This window comes from Protopterus annectens, chromosome 9.part0, assembly GCF_019279795.1.
Source record: "Protopterus annectens isolate FY-2018-M chromosome 9.part0, PAN1.0, whole genome shotgun sequence".
Classification (NCBI taxonomy): domain Eukaryota; kingdom Metazoa; phylum Chordata; order Ceratodontiformes; family Protopteridae; genus Protopterus; species Protopterus annectens.
The window spans coordinates 1,318,445,036-1,318,462,339 of record NC_056743.1 but is presented as its reverse complement, the minus strand read 5'-3'; the positions used below and the strand labels follow the sequence as shown (position 1 = coordinate 1,318,462,339).

At 42.4% G+C, this 17,304-nt stretch overlaps 1 protein-coding gene across 1 annotated transcript in view; it reads right to left on the bottom strand.

Moving 5' to 3' along the window:
• Positions 1–17,304, bottom strand: part of TMEM150A (transmembrane protein 150A) — a 649,158-nt gene that overhangs the window by 46,479 nt on the left and 585,375 nt on the right. The window contains exon 7 of the mRNA XM_044084287.1: positions 16,571–16,748. Coding sequence (XP_043940222.1) covers positions 16,571–16,748 — 178 coding nt within the window. The remainder of the gene's footprint in view (positions 1–16,570; positions 16,749–17,304) is intronic.

The window sequence follows — 17,304 nt, the reverse complement described above, 5'->3', positions numbered from 1 at the left end:
TGAAATGGTTTTTCCTTGCGAACCTGCAGCATATGCCACTAAGAGTTGCTCAGTCTTTCTGAAGGGTTTAATCTTGTCCAAGTAAAAGCATAGTTGTCTGTGTATGTCCAAAGTATGCAGAAGTCTCTCCCCCTTATTCTGTGGGTTTGGATAAAAGGTAGGCAAATGTATGGTTTGGTTAAGAGCCACGCTGGACACTACCTTAGGCAAAAATGTCGGGTTTTTCCTTAGAGAAACCCTGTCCTGATGGAAAATAATAAAAGGTTCCACAGCCATTAGTGCCTGTAACTCTGAGACTCTTCTTGCTGAAGTTATTGCTAGGAGAAGAGCGGTTTTCCATGACAAGTATTTTATCTCTGCTGTATTGGCTGGCTCAAAAGGAGGCAGTGTGAGTTTTTCCAAGACAAAATTGAGGTCCCATGCAGGTATTGGAGATCTCCTTGGAGGTCTTATGCTTTTGGCTCCACTGAGAAACTGTCTTAGCAGTGGATGAGAAAAAATAGGTGGGTCCGTATTGTAATGAGCTGAAATGGCAGAGGCATGGATCTTAATTGATGAGAAGGATAGGCCTTTGTCCAGCATCTCAGTTAGGTATTGCAAAATCTGAGGAATATTTGGTACAAGTGAGTCAATTCCCTGTGCTTGGTTCCAAGCACAGAATCTCTTCAATTTTTCTGCATAAGATTTTCTGGTGCTGGGCCTCCTGGCCTCCAAAATAACATCCATAACTGCTTTAGAGAGAGGTGTGTTCTGAATGATTACATTATCCGCCATGCAGCCAGATTTAGGGTTTTGAGTTGGCTGTGCAGGATCTGATTGTTTTGTTGGGTCAGCAAATGAGGTATTAGAGGCAATATCCAGACTGGGCCTTGAGACAAGCTCTTTAGAATTGGGTACCAGTGCTGGCATGGCCAGTCTGGGGCAATCAGTATCATTTTTGGCTTCTCTTGTCTGACCTTTAGGAGTACCTTGGTGAGGAGAGGCAGAGGAGGGAAGGCATATACTGTAAGGGTTTTCCAGCTGAATGAAAGGGTGTCCACTTTCCATGTTTGCTTGTGATAAGTCCGAGTGCAGAATCTCTGTAGCTGGCAGTTGTGAGGGGAGGCGAATAGATCTATGTCTGGGCATCCCCATTTCCCTGTTATCATGTTGAAGATTTGTGGATCTAGTTTCCACTCGTGAGGATCCATGAGGTTTCTGCTTAGTTCGTCTGCCAAAGTGTTTGTCTTTCCTGGCAGGAATTGTGCTTGCAGATGTACTTGATAAGTCAATGCTGTGTTCCACAAAGCAATGGCTTGCCTGCAGAGGGAGTAGGAATGTGTGCCCCCTTGCTTCTTGTTTACGTACCACATGACTGTAGTATTGTCTGTCTTTATCAGTTGTTGCCCTGGATGAAGTAGGTCCTTGAAGGCTGTCAGGGCATTTTGTACAGCTAGCATCTCTTTTTGATCGATATGAAGATGCATTTGGTTTGTGGGCCATGTGCCCTGAATTCATTTTCCTGCCATGTCCGCCCCCCCAGGCATAATCTGATGCATCTGTTTTTAGTGTCTGCCTGGCAGTGGGTAAAGTGAATGGCTGTCCCTTGTTGTGGTGACAGGCCTGTGCCCACCATTGAAATTCCTGTTGCAGGCAGGGAATGAGAGTAATTACTGTTTCCAAGCTGTGGCAATGTTGAGTTCAAACACTTTTTAGATACCATTGTAGTTTCCTCATATGCAGTCTTGCATATGGAATTAGTAGAATGCAGGATGCCATGTAGCCCAGAGCCTGCAGAATTTTTCTTGCAGATAACTGGGTCTTTGTTGCCATGTCTTTGAAGTAAGAAGTCAGATGCCTTTGTTTGTCTGGCGTGAGATAAGCCATCTGGGCAGTTGTATTTATGCTTGCACCCAGGAATATTATCTCTTGAGAGGGTACTAGTTTTGATTTATTTTCGTTTACTGTGTACCCTAATTAAATTAGTAATCTTTTTACAAATGCCAGATGCTGTAGTAGAATATCTTTGTTCTTTGCCTGAATAAGGCAGTCATCCAAGTAGGGAAATATTTGAATTCCTCTTTGTCTGCAAAATGCAATTACTGGTGTCAGGCATTTTGTGAAGACCCTGGGCGCAGTAGATAAGCCAAAGGGCAGTGCAGAGAATTGGCAGTGCATTGAGCCAGCTATGAATCTGAGGTATCTTCTGCAAGACTGTCTGACTGGGACATGCAGGTATGCCTCTTTGAGGTCCAAAGTTACAAGCTAAGCCTTCTTGTCCAGCATGGGCAGAAGCTGCTGTAGAGTCAACATTTTGAATTTTGGGATGTCCAGAAAAGTATTTGGAATAGACAGGTCCAGAGTTGGTCTCCAGGTTTTGTCCTTTCTTGGTACTAAGAAAAGTCTGGAGTAAAATTCTTGTCCCTGCTCTTGTTGTGGCACTGGCTGAATAGCCCCCATGTCCATGAGAGATGAAACTTGTTTTTGTGCCTCTTGCCATTGATTGCGTGGCAGGTCTGGCATACCTTTTGCCTTTGGAAGGGTGTGAAAGTGGAACCTGTAGCCCTGAGGGACTAATATTTAAGCCCCATTTGTCCTGGGTGATCTTGTACCAATTTTGTGAAAAAAAAGTGCTAGTTTCCCCCCTAAGGGTGCTGCCAAAAAATAAGTGCTTGGCATTGGCAGGGGGAAGTCATTGGGACTGTTTTCTATAAGGCTGTGATTTGTCTTCTCTGCTTTTGGAGGTAGAAGCACCCCATTGTTTGGGCCTGTATGAGGGGCTGTTGCCTGCCTCTAGGGCATCTGAATCTTCCTCTTTGTGGTCTGTCTGACACTGGAAAGGACCAAGTCTTAGAGGGCCATTTCCTGCTAAATTTGGGTGGCTGTACCTGTAAGAAATCCTTTACTGTCTGCATAGATTTTGCTTTATCCTCCGTTTTCTTCATCACCTCTTCTGCCTTAACACCAAAGTATCATGCTGTAATGGAGCATCCAATAATTTTTCTTTAACATGATCAGGCAGATTCTGTTCCTTTAACCAAGCATGCCTTCTAATAACAGAACCTGTAACAGCGGCCCTGCACAAGGCCTCCAGTGAATAATAGCCACATTGCAAAGTATGTTTTCCCATTTGTTAAGCTGCATGCAATAAATCCTGCAAATCTTTGTTCTCAGAACATTCAGAATTTAACATTTTTTGTTTTAACAAAGACATTAAGTATTGCTGATATTTGAGCATATGAAATTGACAATTTAAAGCCCTTACAGCCAAGGTAGCAGAAGTGTAAACTTTTTTCCCCCATCTGTCCAAAGTCCTAGAATCTCTATCTGAGGGGACAGGGTTTTTGGCAGAAGCAGCCTTGACCCCTTTGGGACCCTGTGAGATAGTTTCTGGGTCAGCAGCAGGGTTTTTGTAAAGAAATTTATGGGAGTCTGGGACCCTGTAGTATCTGTCCGGCTTAACAGGGACAGGAGGTAAAGAGTCTAGAGACAGTCCGGACTCTGAAAAAACATCATCTACTATGTCTAGAATGGGGAATTGCAAGAGGTCTGTGCTGAGGAAGTAAAAGAAAGTCTAAGTCTTTTCTTAGAATCGGAATAATCCTGGCTCTCCCAATGGAAATGCTCCCTCATGGTATGCAGGGTTTCCTCAAATGAATAGTCCTCAGGAGGAGAAGCTGAAGGAATAGAATCTTCAGCATCAGAATCCTCATAGGGAGGAACACAATATCCCTGATCAGAAGAGGAATCAGAGGAAATGGAAACCTGATCAGAGAAATCATATTCAGTGTCTTGCCTAGGCCTCTTATCAGGAGGAGGATGGGAACCCCTGATCAAAGTAATTAGGTCTTCGGCCATTTTGAGCATCTGTTTCTTAGACATAGAAGTCTGTCCTGGAGAATGCTATACTGGTTTTCTTGTCTTTAAAACTGTGTCTTGGATGTTGAAATAGGCTTTATATAAAGTTGTGTAGGTCTGAAGACACCCTCAGAAGCCGATGCCTGCTCAGCGGCTCCGGACCCATCTGAGGGATTAATTTCCAAAGGGCCAATACCTTGAGTATCCAGAGGCCTAGCTGTCTCCACATGGGAGTCTGAGGCGACCTGTGGCTCTGAGGCAGCGGGAGTCAGGGGTTGCAAAAGTGCCTCACTGAGCACCGGCGAACCGGCAACTGGCCTAGAAGAGGCTTCGTCATCGGTTTTGGACCTTGGATGCTTGTCCTTGTCTTTATTCTTGCATTTTTTATGAATTCAGGTCATCGGTTGTTCCGACAGCATTATGTAATTAAACCTTCTGCCAAAATAATGAAAAGCAAAATCGTACCGACGCTTAATAGTGCGTTGGTTAAATCTAGCACAAAGCCAACAACTAGCAACATCGTGGTCAGGGCCTAGGCAAGGAATACAGTAAGAGTGGAAATCCTTATGAGGTATTTGCGTCCCACAAGAAATACAATTGTTAACTTTTTCTGACATCGGTCTGGAGCAAGAAAAAAGTTTCCCCAACGGGGTACTTAGCTTTATTGAAGACTTCGGATCTGAAATTCGATTTCAAAAATCTCAGGAGTCGGCCGACCGGCACTTGCGAACTGCTTTTGCTTCGGGCACCGCACGGCAGAAGAAAATGGCGTTGGCTGCATCTTTTATACCCCTGGCACACTGACGTCAGGGAAGAGGCAACAGCAACCGACGCCGGACCAGGACTTTAAAATTCAGGCCGACTGCGGGTAGCCTGCCAGCAGGATAACCCAAGTGTAATGACTGCAACAGTGAAACGTGATGAACATCTGATGGTCACATGGAAGAAGATAAAGAGTAGGAAGGGAGGGTCTTAGTATTATCCTGTACTGTGACATTTGCAGAGCCTTGAGTTCAACAAATGTGACTTTAAGGACTTTTTAAATTCAAGTATAGAAACTGTGGCTGTGATGGGAGAGGGAGTTTGTTCCAGTGTTTTGCTATAGTGTTAGAGTAGAGGGATGAACCTGCTATATTATTATCTTTAGTTACTTTGAGAAGAACTTTCTTAGTGCAGATGATTTTTCTGGTACAAGAGTAGTGAGAGGGTTTTCTTGGGATGATATAGAATTTTGTGTGTCAGGGTAAGTTGACTGCATAGTATTAGGGGAGGCAGTTCAAGCCAGCTGAGCTTTTTGAGAGCTAGACAGTGGTGTGATCTGCAGGAACTGTTGGTAGCGAATTTGGCAATTTTGTTGTAGCAGGCTTCTAATTTGGTTAGGTCAGATTTTCTAAGGTTGGTTAGGATTGGACAGGCATATAGCAGTGTGGAGATAAGATGTGTGCGAGCAATAGTGGCCCTAGTAGTGTCTGTTAAAACTTGTTTATTTCTATACAGAGCACCTATTTTCTTGTGGACTTTCACTATGGTAAGAGGGGTATGGATATCAAATTTGATGTTCGAGTCAATCACAACATAGAGAATCTTTGTGTGGGTAACAGGAGATATGATAGTCTTGTTATTGGATATGATGTTGAATGAGAGGTCAGGATTGGTATGTTTTGTGGGTTGGAAGATAAGTTGCGTTTTGTCTGGGTTCAGTATTAGCTAGTGGTCAATGAGCCAAAATTCAACAGAGAGAAAGGAGGTTTGAGTTTGTTGGTACAGTTCCTGGAGTGAAGAGGTGGCACAGACTAATGCAGAATCGTCTGCGTACCGGACGATTGAAGAGTGGAGAGTAGAGGTGTAGAGGTTATTGGTGAATATAGTAAACAACAGAGGTTCCTGGACGGAACCACTATTGTTACTGGTAGCAAAGGAGACAGCTCCTAGTGCCATTTAACTGCTTGCTGTCTACCAGTTAGGTAACTATGAAACCAAGCTAAAGTGTTTTGGCTAAGACTGAGTTCTGATAGAGCTTTTAACAGTTTGTTATAATTAACCATATCAAAGGCCTTGTAAAGGTCCAGGAAGATGGCTATGTATTTACCATCATTTCTGTGCCCATTAACTAAGTGAGTGAATGACACGAGTGCAGTGGTTGTACTATGGAAAGGCCTAAGACCATGTTAGTGTTAGTAAGCAGTTTCTTTGTGCCGAGGTGTTCCCTAATTTGTATGTGAATACACTTTTTTAGTATTTTACAGAAGGTAGACAGAATGGCTATTATTTTAGAGAGGGGAGACAGAATGGCTATGGGGCGGTAATTAATTCTTTTGAGTTGCTTCCTTTATGAAGGGGCATAATATGGTTGATTTTCCAGAGGTCAGGGACTAGCTTTTTGGAGATAGAGCAGTTGATAAGGATGTCTACTGGATATGCTATTATGTCAGCAGCTATTTTTAGGAATTCAGCAGGGAGTCCATCTGCGGAAAGTGTAGTTGGTTTTAGCCTTCTGAGTAGTTTTTTAATCAGGTTTACAGGGACGAGTTGAAAGGAGAAGCTATTTTCATTATTAAGGTGCATGTGTGTGCCACTGTGGTTGGGGAGTTTTAAGAGTTTGCTAGTGTGAGAATGGATTCAGCAAAGAATTTGTTAATTGGGTAGCAATATTATTTGAGGTGTCTATAATAGCAGATGGAGGGTTTGGATGTTCCTGGCTGAAGAACCCTATTAATAGCTGTCCAGAATTTTGATATTTCATTTGTATGCTGTGACAATAGTTTGCTTTGTCTATTCTAAGCATTTTTTGGCTTTGTTTCTAAGTTCTAGGTATGCTTGTTTTGAGTTAATTGTTTTTGCTTTGTCCCAGTTAGACCAAGCTTTATCCCTTGCATGAAGCAGAGATCTGGTTTCTTTGCTCAGCCAGGGTGCATAGTTAGCTTTAATTCTAATGGTTTTAGGTGATGCATGAGAGTTTGGTACATTTAAGAAAGTGGAATTGAAGCACATCACAAGCTTCATTAAGGCTGAGCTGTTTGATGGGATTCAAATTACAGCCCGTCAGTGCTGACAGGAATTTAGATGGAATAAAATTATTTTTGTTACTTATTTTTTTATAGGTGTCAGGTTTTTCTACAGATGAATGACTTCTAAATATATAGGTAGGTAAGTTGTCATTCAAGATATCAGGTAGGTTGCCAAATTGAGTTATCTGGGATGGTTTATTTGACAGTATCCAGTCTAGGATAAAGTGTCTGATGCTTTATCTGTTCTCGTAGGAGTCTGGATTATCTGAGAGAAACCATGGAAGTTTGTATGAGAGGTAAGTATAGGTGAATTACATGCTGTCCAGTCAATGTTGAAGTCCCCTAAAATAATGGTTTCCTGTGGAAGTGTCTTAGATGCCCAGTCGAGTACACATCCAAGGTATGATATATTACCAGGTGGGAAGTAGCAACCAATTAAACTGATAGTCTTTCTGGTGTTAATTTGTAGGTTAGTGAGTAAGGTTTCTGTGGTACGAACTGTAGTTGGTATGTCTAATGTTGTGACATTTAGTTGGTCTTTAAATAATATTGTGACACCACCTCCCTTTTCGTTCAAACAGTCCTTGCGTAGTAAATTGTAACCTGGGGCAGTAATCTCAGTACTGGAAATGTTAGGTTTTAGCTAAGTTTCAGTTAGAAGTACTATATCTGGAGAGTATAGGGAAAGATTAGCATGGAGGTTATGGACTTTGCTTGAGATGCTTCTAATATTAACACTCAGTATTAATAGACCAATGTATTTGTGTTAGGAAGGCTAAAAGAAGGACAGAGTGACAGCCTAGAAGCAATATGTATAATTAGTGTAATGATTTTGATGTGGTACTTACTGTATAGTAAGGAAGGTTTTCCTGAGTGCTGGTATGGTGGGGTTTTTAGTAGAATGTGGTGGTAAGTTGCTAAATGAAAGAGACCTGGGTGTATGCAGTGTTTGAGTGAAGCAGAATGTGTAGCATATGTAGCAGTTGTTCTATGGTGAGGAGCTGTTACTGGTTTAGTTCGGTGATAGGATGTGAAGTAGGTTAGTAAAGTAAGAGTTGAGAGAGTGAGAGAGCAGCATACTGTAGCTTTGTTAGAGAAATGAGGGACGTTATAGTTAGAGGAGTTAAGTTATCTATATTTAACAAGTGTACAGTACAGTAATTTATGTTAAGTGATCTGTAGTTAGTGAATGTGTAGAGTAGCGAAGTTACAGTTAGGCAGATGAGGCTGTGGTATGAGAAGTGTGATGATTTGAGGAATGAGTGTGGAAGTTTAAGGGTAAGTGGGAGAGAGTAGTGATTGGACCATGCAGAGTAGTCGGTGTGATGCAGAGGATATAAATTAAATGAAAGTGTGGGTGGGTGAGAATGGGGGTAGGGTAGGGGTGCGGAGTGAGCCCGAGCATAGTGAGGGTAGAACAGAGTGGGCTGGGCCACGAGAAACAGGAAACCTGTAAGAAAAACCATCAGCAAGGTGCCGATATCTGATGCAAAGAGATCAAGTCAGGTAAGTTTAACTCAACTGAGTGCAGTGAGATCATATTCTGATTTCAGGCACGCCTAATGTGTACAAAGAGAGCATTTGGGAAGGACATCCCCTGTAGCCTCTTAATCCTGCTCTGTTACCTCCCTAAAATAAATAAATAAATAAAATATATACATATTTTATTCAGCTGCTCTTACTGTAAATGTCTTCGTTGCTGTTCTGCATGCTATCTGTTCAGTCGCTCTTACTCTGCACTTATTACTGCTTGTTAGTAGCCTTCTAATTGACTGCCTTCTGTACTTGTTTTTTAGTCATTTGTTAATTTAATTGCATTTATTTAAACTGTATTTGCCATAATATTTCTACACAGTGTGCTAGCCTGCACTGCAATTTGAATTGTATTTACTGCTGTTTTAGCTGCTTTTCTGTAAAAAAAAAAAATAAATAAAAACTCTAGGCTTGTTTCCTGCCTTTCCTGTAACTAGTCTAGTCCAGATACAGACTTGCTGTATATCCAGGACTGCTGGAAAGCTTCTGAGCCCCCCAAGCCTTTCTGTGTTGGAGGGAAGCCTTCCAGCTTATCAGTGGGAGTGGCAGGTACTAGGTAGCCTATCTACCATGGGAAGAGTGGGTTTTGGCCCATAAATTGTAGTTCATTGGCTGTTTGGGCAGTTTTTCCATTTCTTTCTACTTTCTGGTTTAAAAGCCCACATTTACGTTTGGTCCCCGCCTTTCCTGTAACTAGTGTAGTCCAGGTACAGATCTGCTGTATCTAGGACTGTTGGTAAGTTTCTGAGCCCCCAAGCCCTTCCATGTTGGACAGAAGCCTTCTAGCTTATCAGTGGGAGTGGTAAGCACTAGGTAACATATCTACCACAGAAGTGGTTTCTGGCCCAGAAATTATAGTTTATTGACCATTTGGGAAGCTTTTCCATCTCTTTCAACCTTCTGATTTAAAAGCCTATGTTTGCGCTTGTTTCCTGCCTTTCAAGTTACTAGTCTAGTCCAGGTACAGATTTGCTGTATCCAGGACTCTTTGTAAGCTTCTGAGCCGCAAAGCCTTTCCGTGTTGGAGGGAAACCTTCTAGCTTATCAGTGGGAGTGGTAAGCATTAGGTAGCCTATCTACCACAAGAGGAGTGGTCCCTGGCCCAGAAATTGTAGCTATTGGCTGTTTGAGCAGTTCTTTTCCCATCTCTTTCAACTTTCATGTTTGAAAGCCACACTTGCGCCCGTTTCCCACCTTTCCTATAACTAGCCTAGTCCGGTTACAGAGTTGCTGTATCCAGGACTGTTGGTAAGCTTCTGAGCCCCGCAGGCCTTTCTGTGTTGGAGGAAAGCCTTCTAGCTTATCAGTGGGAGTGGTAAGCACTAGGTAGCCTGTCTACCACAAGAGGAGTGGTTCTTGGCCCAGAAATTGCAGTTAATTGACCATTTGGACAGTTTGTCCATCTCTTTCAACTTTCTGGTTTAAAAGACCACATCTGCGCTTGTTTCCCATCTTTCCTGTAACTAACCTACTGGGAATCACTAGAAAGCCTTAAACTGATACAAGCCTTTAGCTTAGAAGAGAGACTTTGGAGTGATTAAGTATCACTGTACTTTCTTGCTGTACTTAACGGTTTTCAGCCTAAACACAGATTTTCCAGTGTTTATTGTTATTTAAAAGCTTGTTTTTTTTCACATATTGTACTTATTTGACTGCCTGCACTTTTAAAAAGTCGTTTTTTGTTTAAATAATTTAACTGTTGTAGGCTACACACTAAAGTGCAATAGCCTTTTCTGATTGTTTGTAGTCATTTAAAGCTGTTTTAAGTGTATTGTTTTTACTGTTTTTGCCTTATCTTTTCAAAAAAAAAAAAATTCCTTGTTTCCTGCCTTTCTAAGCTAGTAGAGTCCAGTTTTCAGGCTAGTGCTGAATTCAGGACTGTGTTACAAGTTTCTGAGTTGCCCATACCTTACTTGGATAGAAGGAAGTTTCTCTGTTCACCTGTGAGAGAGGGGAGCTTTGAGCAGCCTATCTGTCCCTGGAGGAGTGGTTCCAGCCCAGAAGTTAGTAGTTTATTGGCCATTTTGGGTTAATTTTTATCTCTTTCATTTCCCTGCTATAAAAACCATGTTTGCACGGTTTTGCCCGCCGGGTAGTGCCGGTTAGCTAGGGTTAAATTATTCCAGGCTCCACTAAGTCTCCTCTTCAGTTTTTTTCCTTGAAACTAATCTAACTCTCAACCTAAGCACTCAAAAAGTATCCTACAGCCCAGCACTTGCTCAGACCTAATAGCAAGCACTAATATACCAGGACACTTGATTTCCCAGCAGGGCAAGGCTCTTTATTCACCCCTCACCAACCAAGCGACTAAAGAAGTTAATCCTATTATTCAAGCATGACCAAAGGGCAATTTCAGGTGTACTCTCAAGTCCAGCTGGTGAATCTGGGTATCCTGAGGCAATGTTACAACTGCCTCATGTAAACAGACAACCCTCTCCTCCTACCACAAAACACTAACATACGAGAGAAATGCAATTATACAGCCAAACTGGAGGCTAAGCTGTCTCCACCCAAGACTGGAACAGACAGTCAAGAGGAGAAGGTTAACACTTGCACCACACCTCCAGACACACACAGACCTACTAAACCAGCATTGGCAAAAAATACACATAAATACACAAAATCATACTCAGGAGGCTCTAAATAAAAACCTGCAAAAGCATCAGAGACCTCCAAAGCAGACACCCAAACAACCTGCCTCCATTGTGACTTTTTTAGGTAAGGCTCAAAAGTCAAACCCACCTCTGTAAACAGCACAATTAACAAAAAACTGAGGGTTATACTACTCAACGGCAGAAGTTTAAATCTCAAAATGCACGTGCTCGAAGCACTCCTTAGTATGGAGAACGTCGAAATCTGTGCAGTAACTGAAACCTAGTTCAAGGCTCCAGAGAGCACCCCAGCACTACAGGGCCACAACTCGTACCACCCGTTTTGGCCACAGAACACGGACCGAAACACAAAAGGAGGGGCTGTATCCATATTCATCAAGGATACCTACACCTCCACGTTAGTGGTGCAGCATGATACCTCTGAGATCATCTATGTGCAACTAACATCAGGCAAATCTGCAATGCAAATTGTGGCCTGCTACAGATCACCCTCCATGACCCAGGACCACCACTCCACCTTTCTGGAGACAATGGAAAAAATTAAGGTCCTACCGAACACCCTGATATTGGGTGATTTCAATTACCCTACCATTAACTGGGAAAACTACTCGAGTACAAACTCCCAGGCCCAGTGCTTCCTGGAATTCATCAACACAAATGCCCTGGATCAGCGGGTAAACTCCCCTACCAGAGGTGAAAACATATTGGACCTGGTCATCACAAACATGGGCGACAGGTGTTCCACACCGGAAGTCAACCAGTCACTGGTTAGATCAGACGATAAACTAATCACTCTGGATATCCACACCCCACCACCACCCTCAACTAAGGAAACCACAGTAAAAAAATTTTTCTAAAGCAAACTTCACCTTACTTAAGACAGAGGCGGTAAGTTTCACAGCAACGGTTATTCCACTCCACAAAGGAGGGGCCACAACTGACCCTGGCAACTATTGCCCCATAAGCCTGACTAGCCTGGTCTGCAAGGCTATGGAGCGCATCATCATAGAACTCATTAACAAAGACATTGCGAACCTCCAAACACTTGACCCGACCCAGTTCGGCTTTGTTAGCGGCAGATCATGCCTACTAAACCTGGTTGACTTCTTCAAGACAATAACCAAGGCCATAGATGAGGGAAAGGTTGTTCACACAGCCTACCCTGAACTCGCCAAAGCTTTCGACACCATTCCTCCCTCGGGTATTACAGAAAAACTCACCAGCCTGAACATAAACACCTACATCACGAGATGGGTTGCCAATTGGCTTACAGACAGAACTCACACGGTAAGAATAGCGGGCTCCAGGTCCAAGACTAAACCAGTCACAAGTGTTGTCCCACAAGGCTCGGTCCTGGGACCCCTACTGTTCAGCATATACTTCACAGAAGTACAGGCAAACACAGGAGGACTATGGCTAACCAAGTTCGCCAATGACTGCAAACTGGGAGCCATAACTGACTCTCCAGCTGACACGGACGTCCTCCAAAAGGGCCTTACTGAGATGGACATCTGGTGTCAAAGTCATGGCCTCAAGCTAAATGCCAAAAAATGCATAGTCATCCCATTTGGAAAAAACAAAACACCCACAAATTACCACATAGGTGGCAGCCCCCTTAATACAGAAGAGGTAATAAGAGATATGGGGACCCAGGTAGATAGTAATCTCTCCTTTGACAATCATATTGCCAAAGTAGTTAGGAAATCCTTCTATGTGGCCCATCTAATTACTAAAGGGTTCACATCTAGAAATAAAGAGGTTCTAGTGCCCCTCTACTCATCACTCATCAGACCCATCATAGAGTACAATGCCCCATTTGGGATGTACCTCACAAGACATTTCCAACAGCTGGAGAGACCACAAAAGTACCTCACAAAGAGGATTACTGGCCTCAAACATATGTCCTATGTAGCCCGAATGAAAAAACTTTGGCTGTACTCATTGGCATATTGCTTACTCAGAGGTGATCTTTGCCTGACTTACAAAGCCATGTCCAACTCAGAATTGATGGACATGCTTCAGCTAAAGAAATACAAGTCACTGCGAGCCATGTGCTCTAGTGAGCTAAACCTCGCCACAACAATAAATAGAACATACTGGAGGGATAGATTCCTGTCAGAGAGACTCCCCATGCTTTGGAACAAACTTCCAAACTACATTAGGCAGAGCCCCTCACTAACACTCTTCAAAAGAAACCTTGAGAAGTGGATGGGTAACAGAAAATACACCCTTAGGATCACTTCATTGGCTCTGCTTGACAGAGGATCAGTTAATCAATGGGGCGGCGATAGCCGACAAACTCTGGCTAGGCTTATAAATGCCCTCGGGCAGACAGCCTAGTACCTACCTATGAACCTATAAGAACTAAATTTTAGAAAGTAAGTACACAGATCAATACAGGGAGCCTTCACCAGACTAGTATAGGCACATAAATGAATAATTAAGTTGGAATGGAAAGGCAATATTTTCAAAAAACAGAAACCTTATCTTGAAACAGTGGGAGTTTATTGAAAGTGGCTGAGTGATTGGAGACGGTGGGGTAGAGAAGAACATAGAAATGAGGGGGGGATAAACCAGCGAGAGCAGTGTGCCGCCAAACTCTTATCTCAACACAGTTTAAATATGTAGATAGGCAGTGCTACTAACTATAATAGCAATAAATGCTAATTCTAAAATGCTATTAACAGCAAAGGCGGACATGCACTGCACTTCCAGAAACCTAAGGGCAGTCCTTGAGTCACTGTGCTTCTTGGGTTACTGAATTCCAAACAGTTTTAACATGGGATGATGTTGGTGGTAGTGCTTGCTTTTTTCTTTACATTTAACTGTAATGGAAGAGAGAACACAAACACATATTTGGGTCTGGGTAAAGTTGTTATAATACACCAGCTAGTAGAGAACTAATAGAAAAAAGAAAAAGGGAAAACATCAGAGAGGCTAGTACATTTCAGAGGTGAAGTAAAGCGCTAAAGAGAGAGCTGAAAAGAGAGTGTAAAATGTTAGAGTGGTGTGGGATTAGACTTGAATCTTGGGAGGGCTTGGTAAGAACAGGAAAGATGACAGACAACAGTGTAGCAGGGAAATATAGCATACAAAACTAATGCATAGCAGCTGTAGGGAACTTATCACAGTTTGCATTATGCAAATATTAAATAAAAGGTACATTTACAAAGCAGGTCCAGCTAGACACATATCAAATAATATATCTACGGCATGCACTAAGCACAATAACAGTTATAGCAATTGTACATAGCAAATAATGATTCAGATGACACCAGAAACTTAGCATACAATATGGTATCATAGTATAAACCAATTAATAGAATCACAGTTGCAGCATATCAAACAAGACTTGCGACTTAGGGCTATGCCACTTGAATCCCAGCAGCCAACCTAGCAAGAGAAAGGTAGTCGTTTAGAATGACATTACAGTATAATCATAGGAAGATACAGTAAAAAAACTAAGCTACTACTGTGCTATGAAAGTTACAGGCAGGGTAGAACCTGAAATGGATGTTGACTACTAAATAATCTCCCAGGTTCAATTTTCTTAGTATGCAGCCAAAGTAGGCTTAGCGAACATTTCCCTGTAGGGTTTGTTAATACCGACTGCTGTTTTAATCACGGCTGAATAAAAAGTAGTCTTTCTACCATTACTGTAGACAGCATATCTAAAACTAAAATTTACAGGTGGAATACTTAGTGAACACCTTGGGGGGCAGCACTCAAAATTGTTAATGACTGGCCCCCCAGCTGAAAGTGCAAGATCCTCCTTAACTGCCTAGCTATCTTATTGTGATAGTTGGCATCCTTTAGGTCCACTGAGCACATCCAATTGTCCTTCCAGAACTGAGGGATGATGAAATCCACCATAAGCATTTGGAACTTTGCTTGATGGACTGATTAAAATCCCAGAGATCCAGGATGGGTCTGAGGTCTCTGTTCTTGTTTGGTATTAAAGAATCTTGAGTAGAGCCAGGATCCTCTTTGGTCTGCTAGGACCTCCTTGGATGGCTCTGTTTAGAAGCAGCTTTTTTATCTCCACTGCTGCCTGTCGTCTCTGACAGGGTGGAATTTCTGGAAGGTATATTTTCATTCTCTTTGGCATAAATAAAAAGGGAATTGTATAACCTCTCAATATATGCCTCTAAACACCTAGGCATCTAAAGTGATGGCCTCCCAAGCTTCAGGGTGGAGAGATATGCACTCTCTGACTGTTTCCAGAGAGTGGCAGTCAGGCAACCCTTCAGGAGCACTGGAAGGACTTACTGGAAAAAGGTCCATGGAAGCCCTGACTTTACAGATCACGTCTGTCCCTTGGATAACGTCCATTAAAGTGCCCTCTCTCCCTCCCCCCGCCCTAAGGACAACCATCAGCAGGGGCATCCAGAAAAGACTGAAGGGACTTGTGAACAAAAGACTGCTTCCCCTCCCTTTTGGTTCATGGAAAGCGACCTGTAAGGGGTAAAGAAATTAACTCCATCCGCAGACATCTATCTGTCTTGTTCACTGCTGGTAAGAGTCTAAACATTTAGACCAAAAGAGAAGATGCATCATATGCGGCACTAACAGATAAATCCTTGAAACAGTCTGCAAAATTGCACAAGTGCTTCTAAGTGTGGTGACATATGGACAGCAGCATTTAAAAGAAGCTTCATGAACACAGACTGCATTGTAGGCTGTTGAGCATCCAGATTCTTTTGGGCATCTGGTGGCTGTTGGGCTCTAACAGTCTTTGACACTTCCAAGATGAAGTCCCTTTGAAGTCTTGTCAAAAGTGATAGATAATTCAGCATGTGTAAAGCAAAGGTGACTGAAGTGTAGGTGCACTTTCCTAGAATGGCCAATGTCCAACATTCCTTATTGGGGGATGGACTGTGAAACTCACCTCCAAGATGTCCTTCTTAGTGGCTGCAGCAAACAGGATAGCATTCACAGCTGATCCCTTACTCCAAAAGGGTATATTCTTGGGCGCTACAAGAATGTTATCAGGTTTTCCGAGGACTGGCTGCACCACATCTAGTTCCCTCCAAGCCCTCTGGGATATCAGGCTGATGAGGGCAACTGAAGGAAAAAGCACTAAAGACATGGCTAGACTAGCACCAATGGCCTCAAAGAGATACTGGCTCCTAAGAACAGGCAGCATCAGTGGCCCACTGCCCACACCATTTCATCAATTCCAGTAAGTCACCAAAGGAAGCTTTTTCACAGGAAACTTAGGGGAATCCTCCACCTTCATCAAGGTCGGCACCAATCATAACATGAAAACAACAGCAGAAAAAACACACAGGAAAATTACTAACAAGCTAACCACAAAGGTATATTAACCTCTTACTTATAAAAAGAAGGCTATTAATATTTTTTAAGTAAAAGCAATGAAAAAAGGGGAAAAATAGAACAAGATACCACTAAGCTCATTAGCAAACAAATCTAAACAACTAGCCTAAATAATGAAACAATCACACTAAAAACATTAAAATACTACTTAAAGAAAGATTAAAAAGTACAAGACGCAATGAAGAATATTTATGGAGCTGGTCAAAAGGCTAGAGGTTTGCATATTGACATGCAAAAGGATACTCAGCACGAGTGTAATCAGTGCAATTGCTGCCAGAAAAACCCGTAGATGAGCCATCCAGTGATCCCAGAATGTCACTGCAACGTGGTAGGTCAAAACACACTGTAGGCACACAAAGAAAAGGCCAGTGGGGAAGGCCAGACCAGCCCCAATGTAATGCAGTGGCCTGGCATGATCCACCTGCAGAAAAGACAAATAAATATGTAAAATTAGCTTATCTTTACACAAAGAATGATAATAGCTATCTGCAGTCAAATTACTTGACACGTTTTTATTAAAACCATGAATCAGTGCAGCAAACAACTTAACACACAGGCAGAGAAAAAACATTTGGATTGTTTTTTTTTAAAATAACCACAGACTTCACAAAACAATATTATCCTTGTTTGAGATACAGGTGTCCCAACTAAAAAAGCTGGTAACAGCCATGATCATCTAAAGTAAGCATATACTGCTAGCCATTTGTGCATCTCCACAATTCATTGTTTGTACTTAAAATGTTTAATCTGTTTACAGACAGCACCATCACTCTCAGCACAAATAAGTTGAAATCCATTACCTGGCCAGCTCTGTTAGCATAGAAGGATAAAACCTTAACTGTGACTTGGGCAACAAGAGTTCAACTAGTGGTTCAGATGCCTGCTGGAGTTGGAATGGGTGCAATAAGTAATGACAAGAGTTATACCTGCTCACCTCTCTTGGTGGGGTGAGGGGAGGGAATTTCCTCACTGTATAC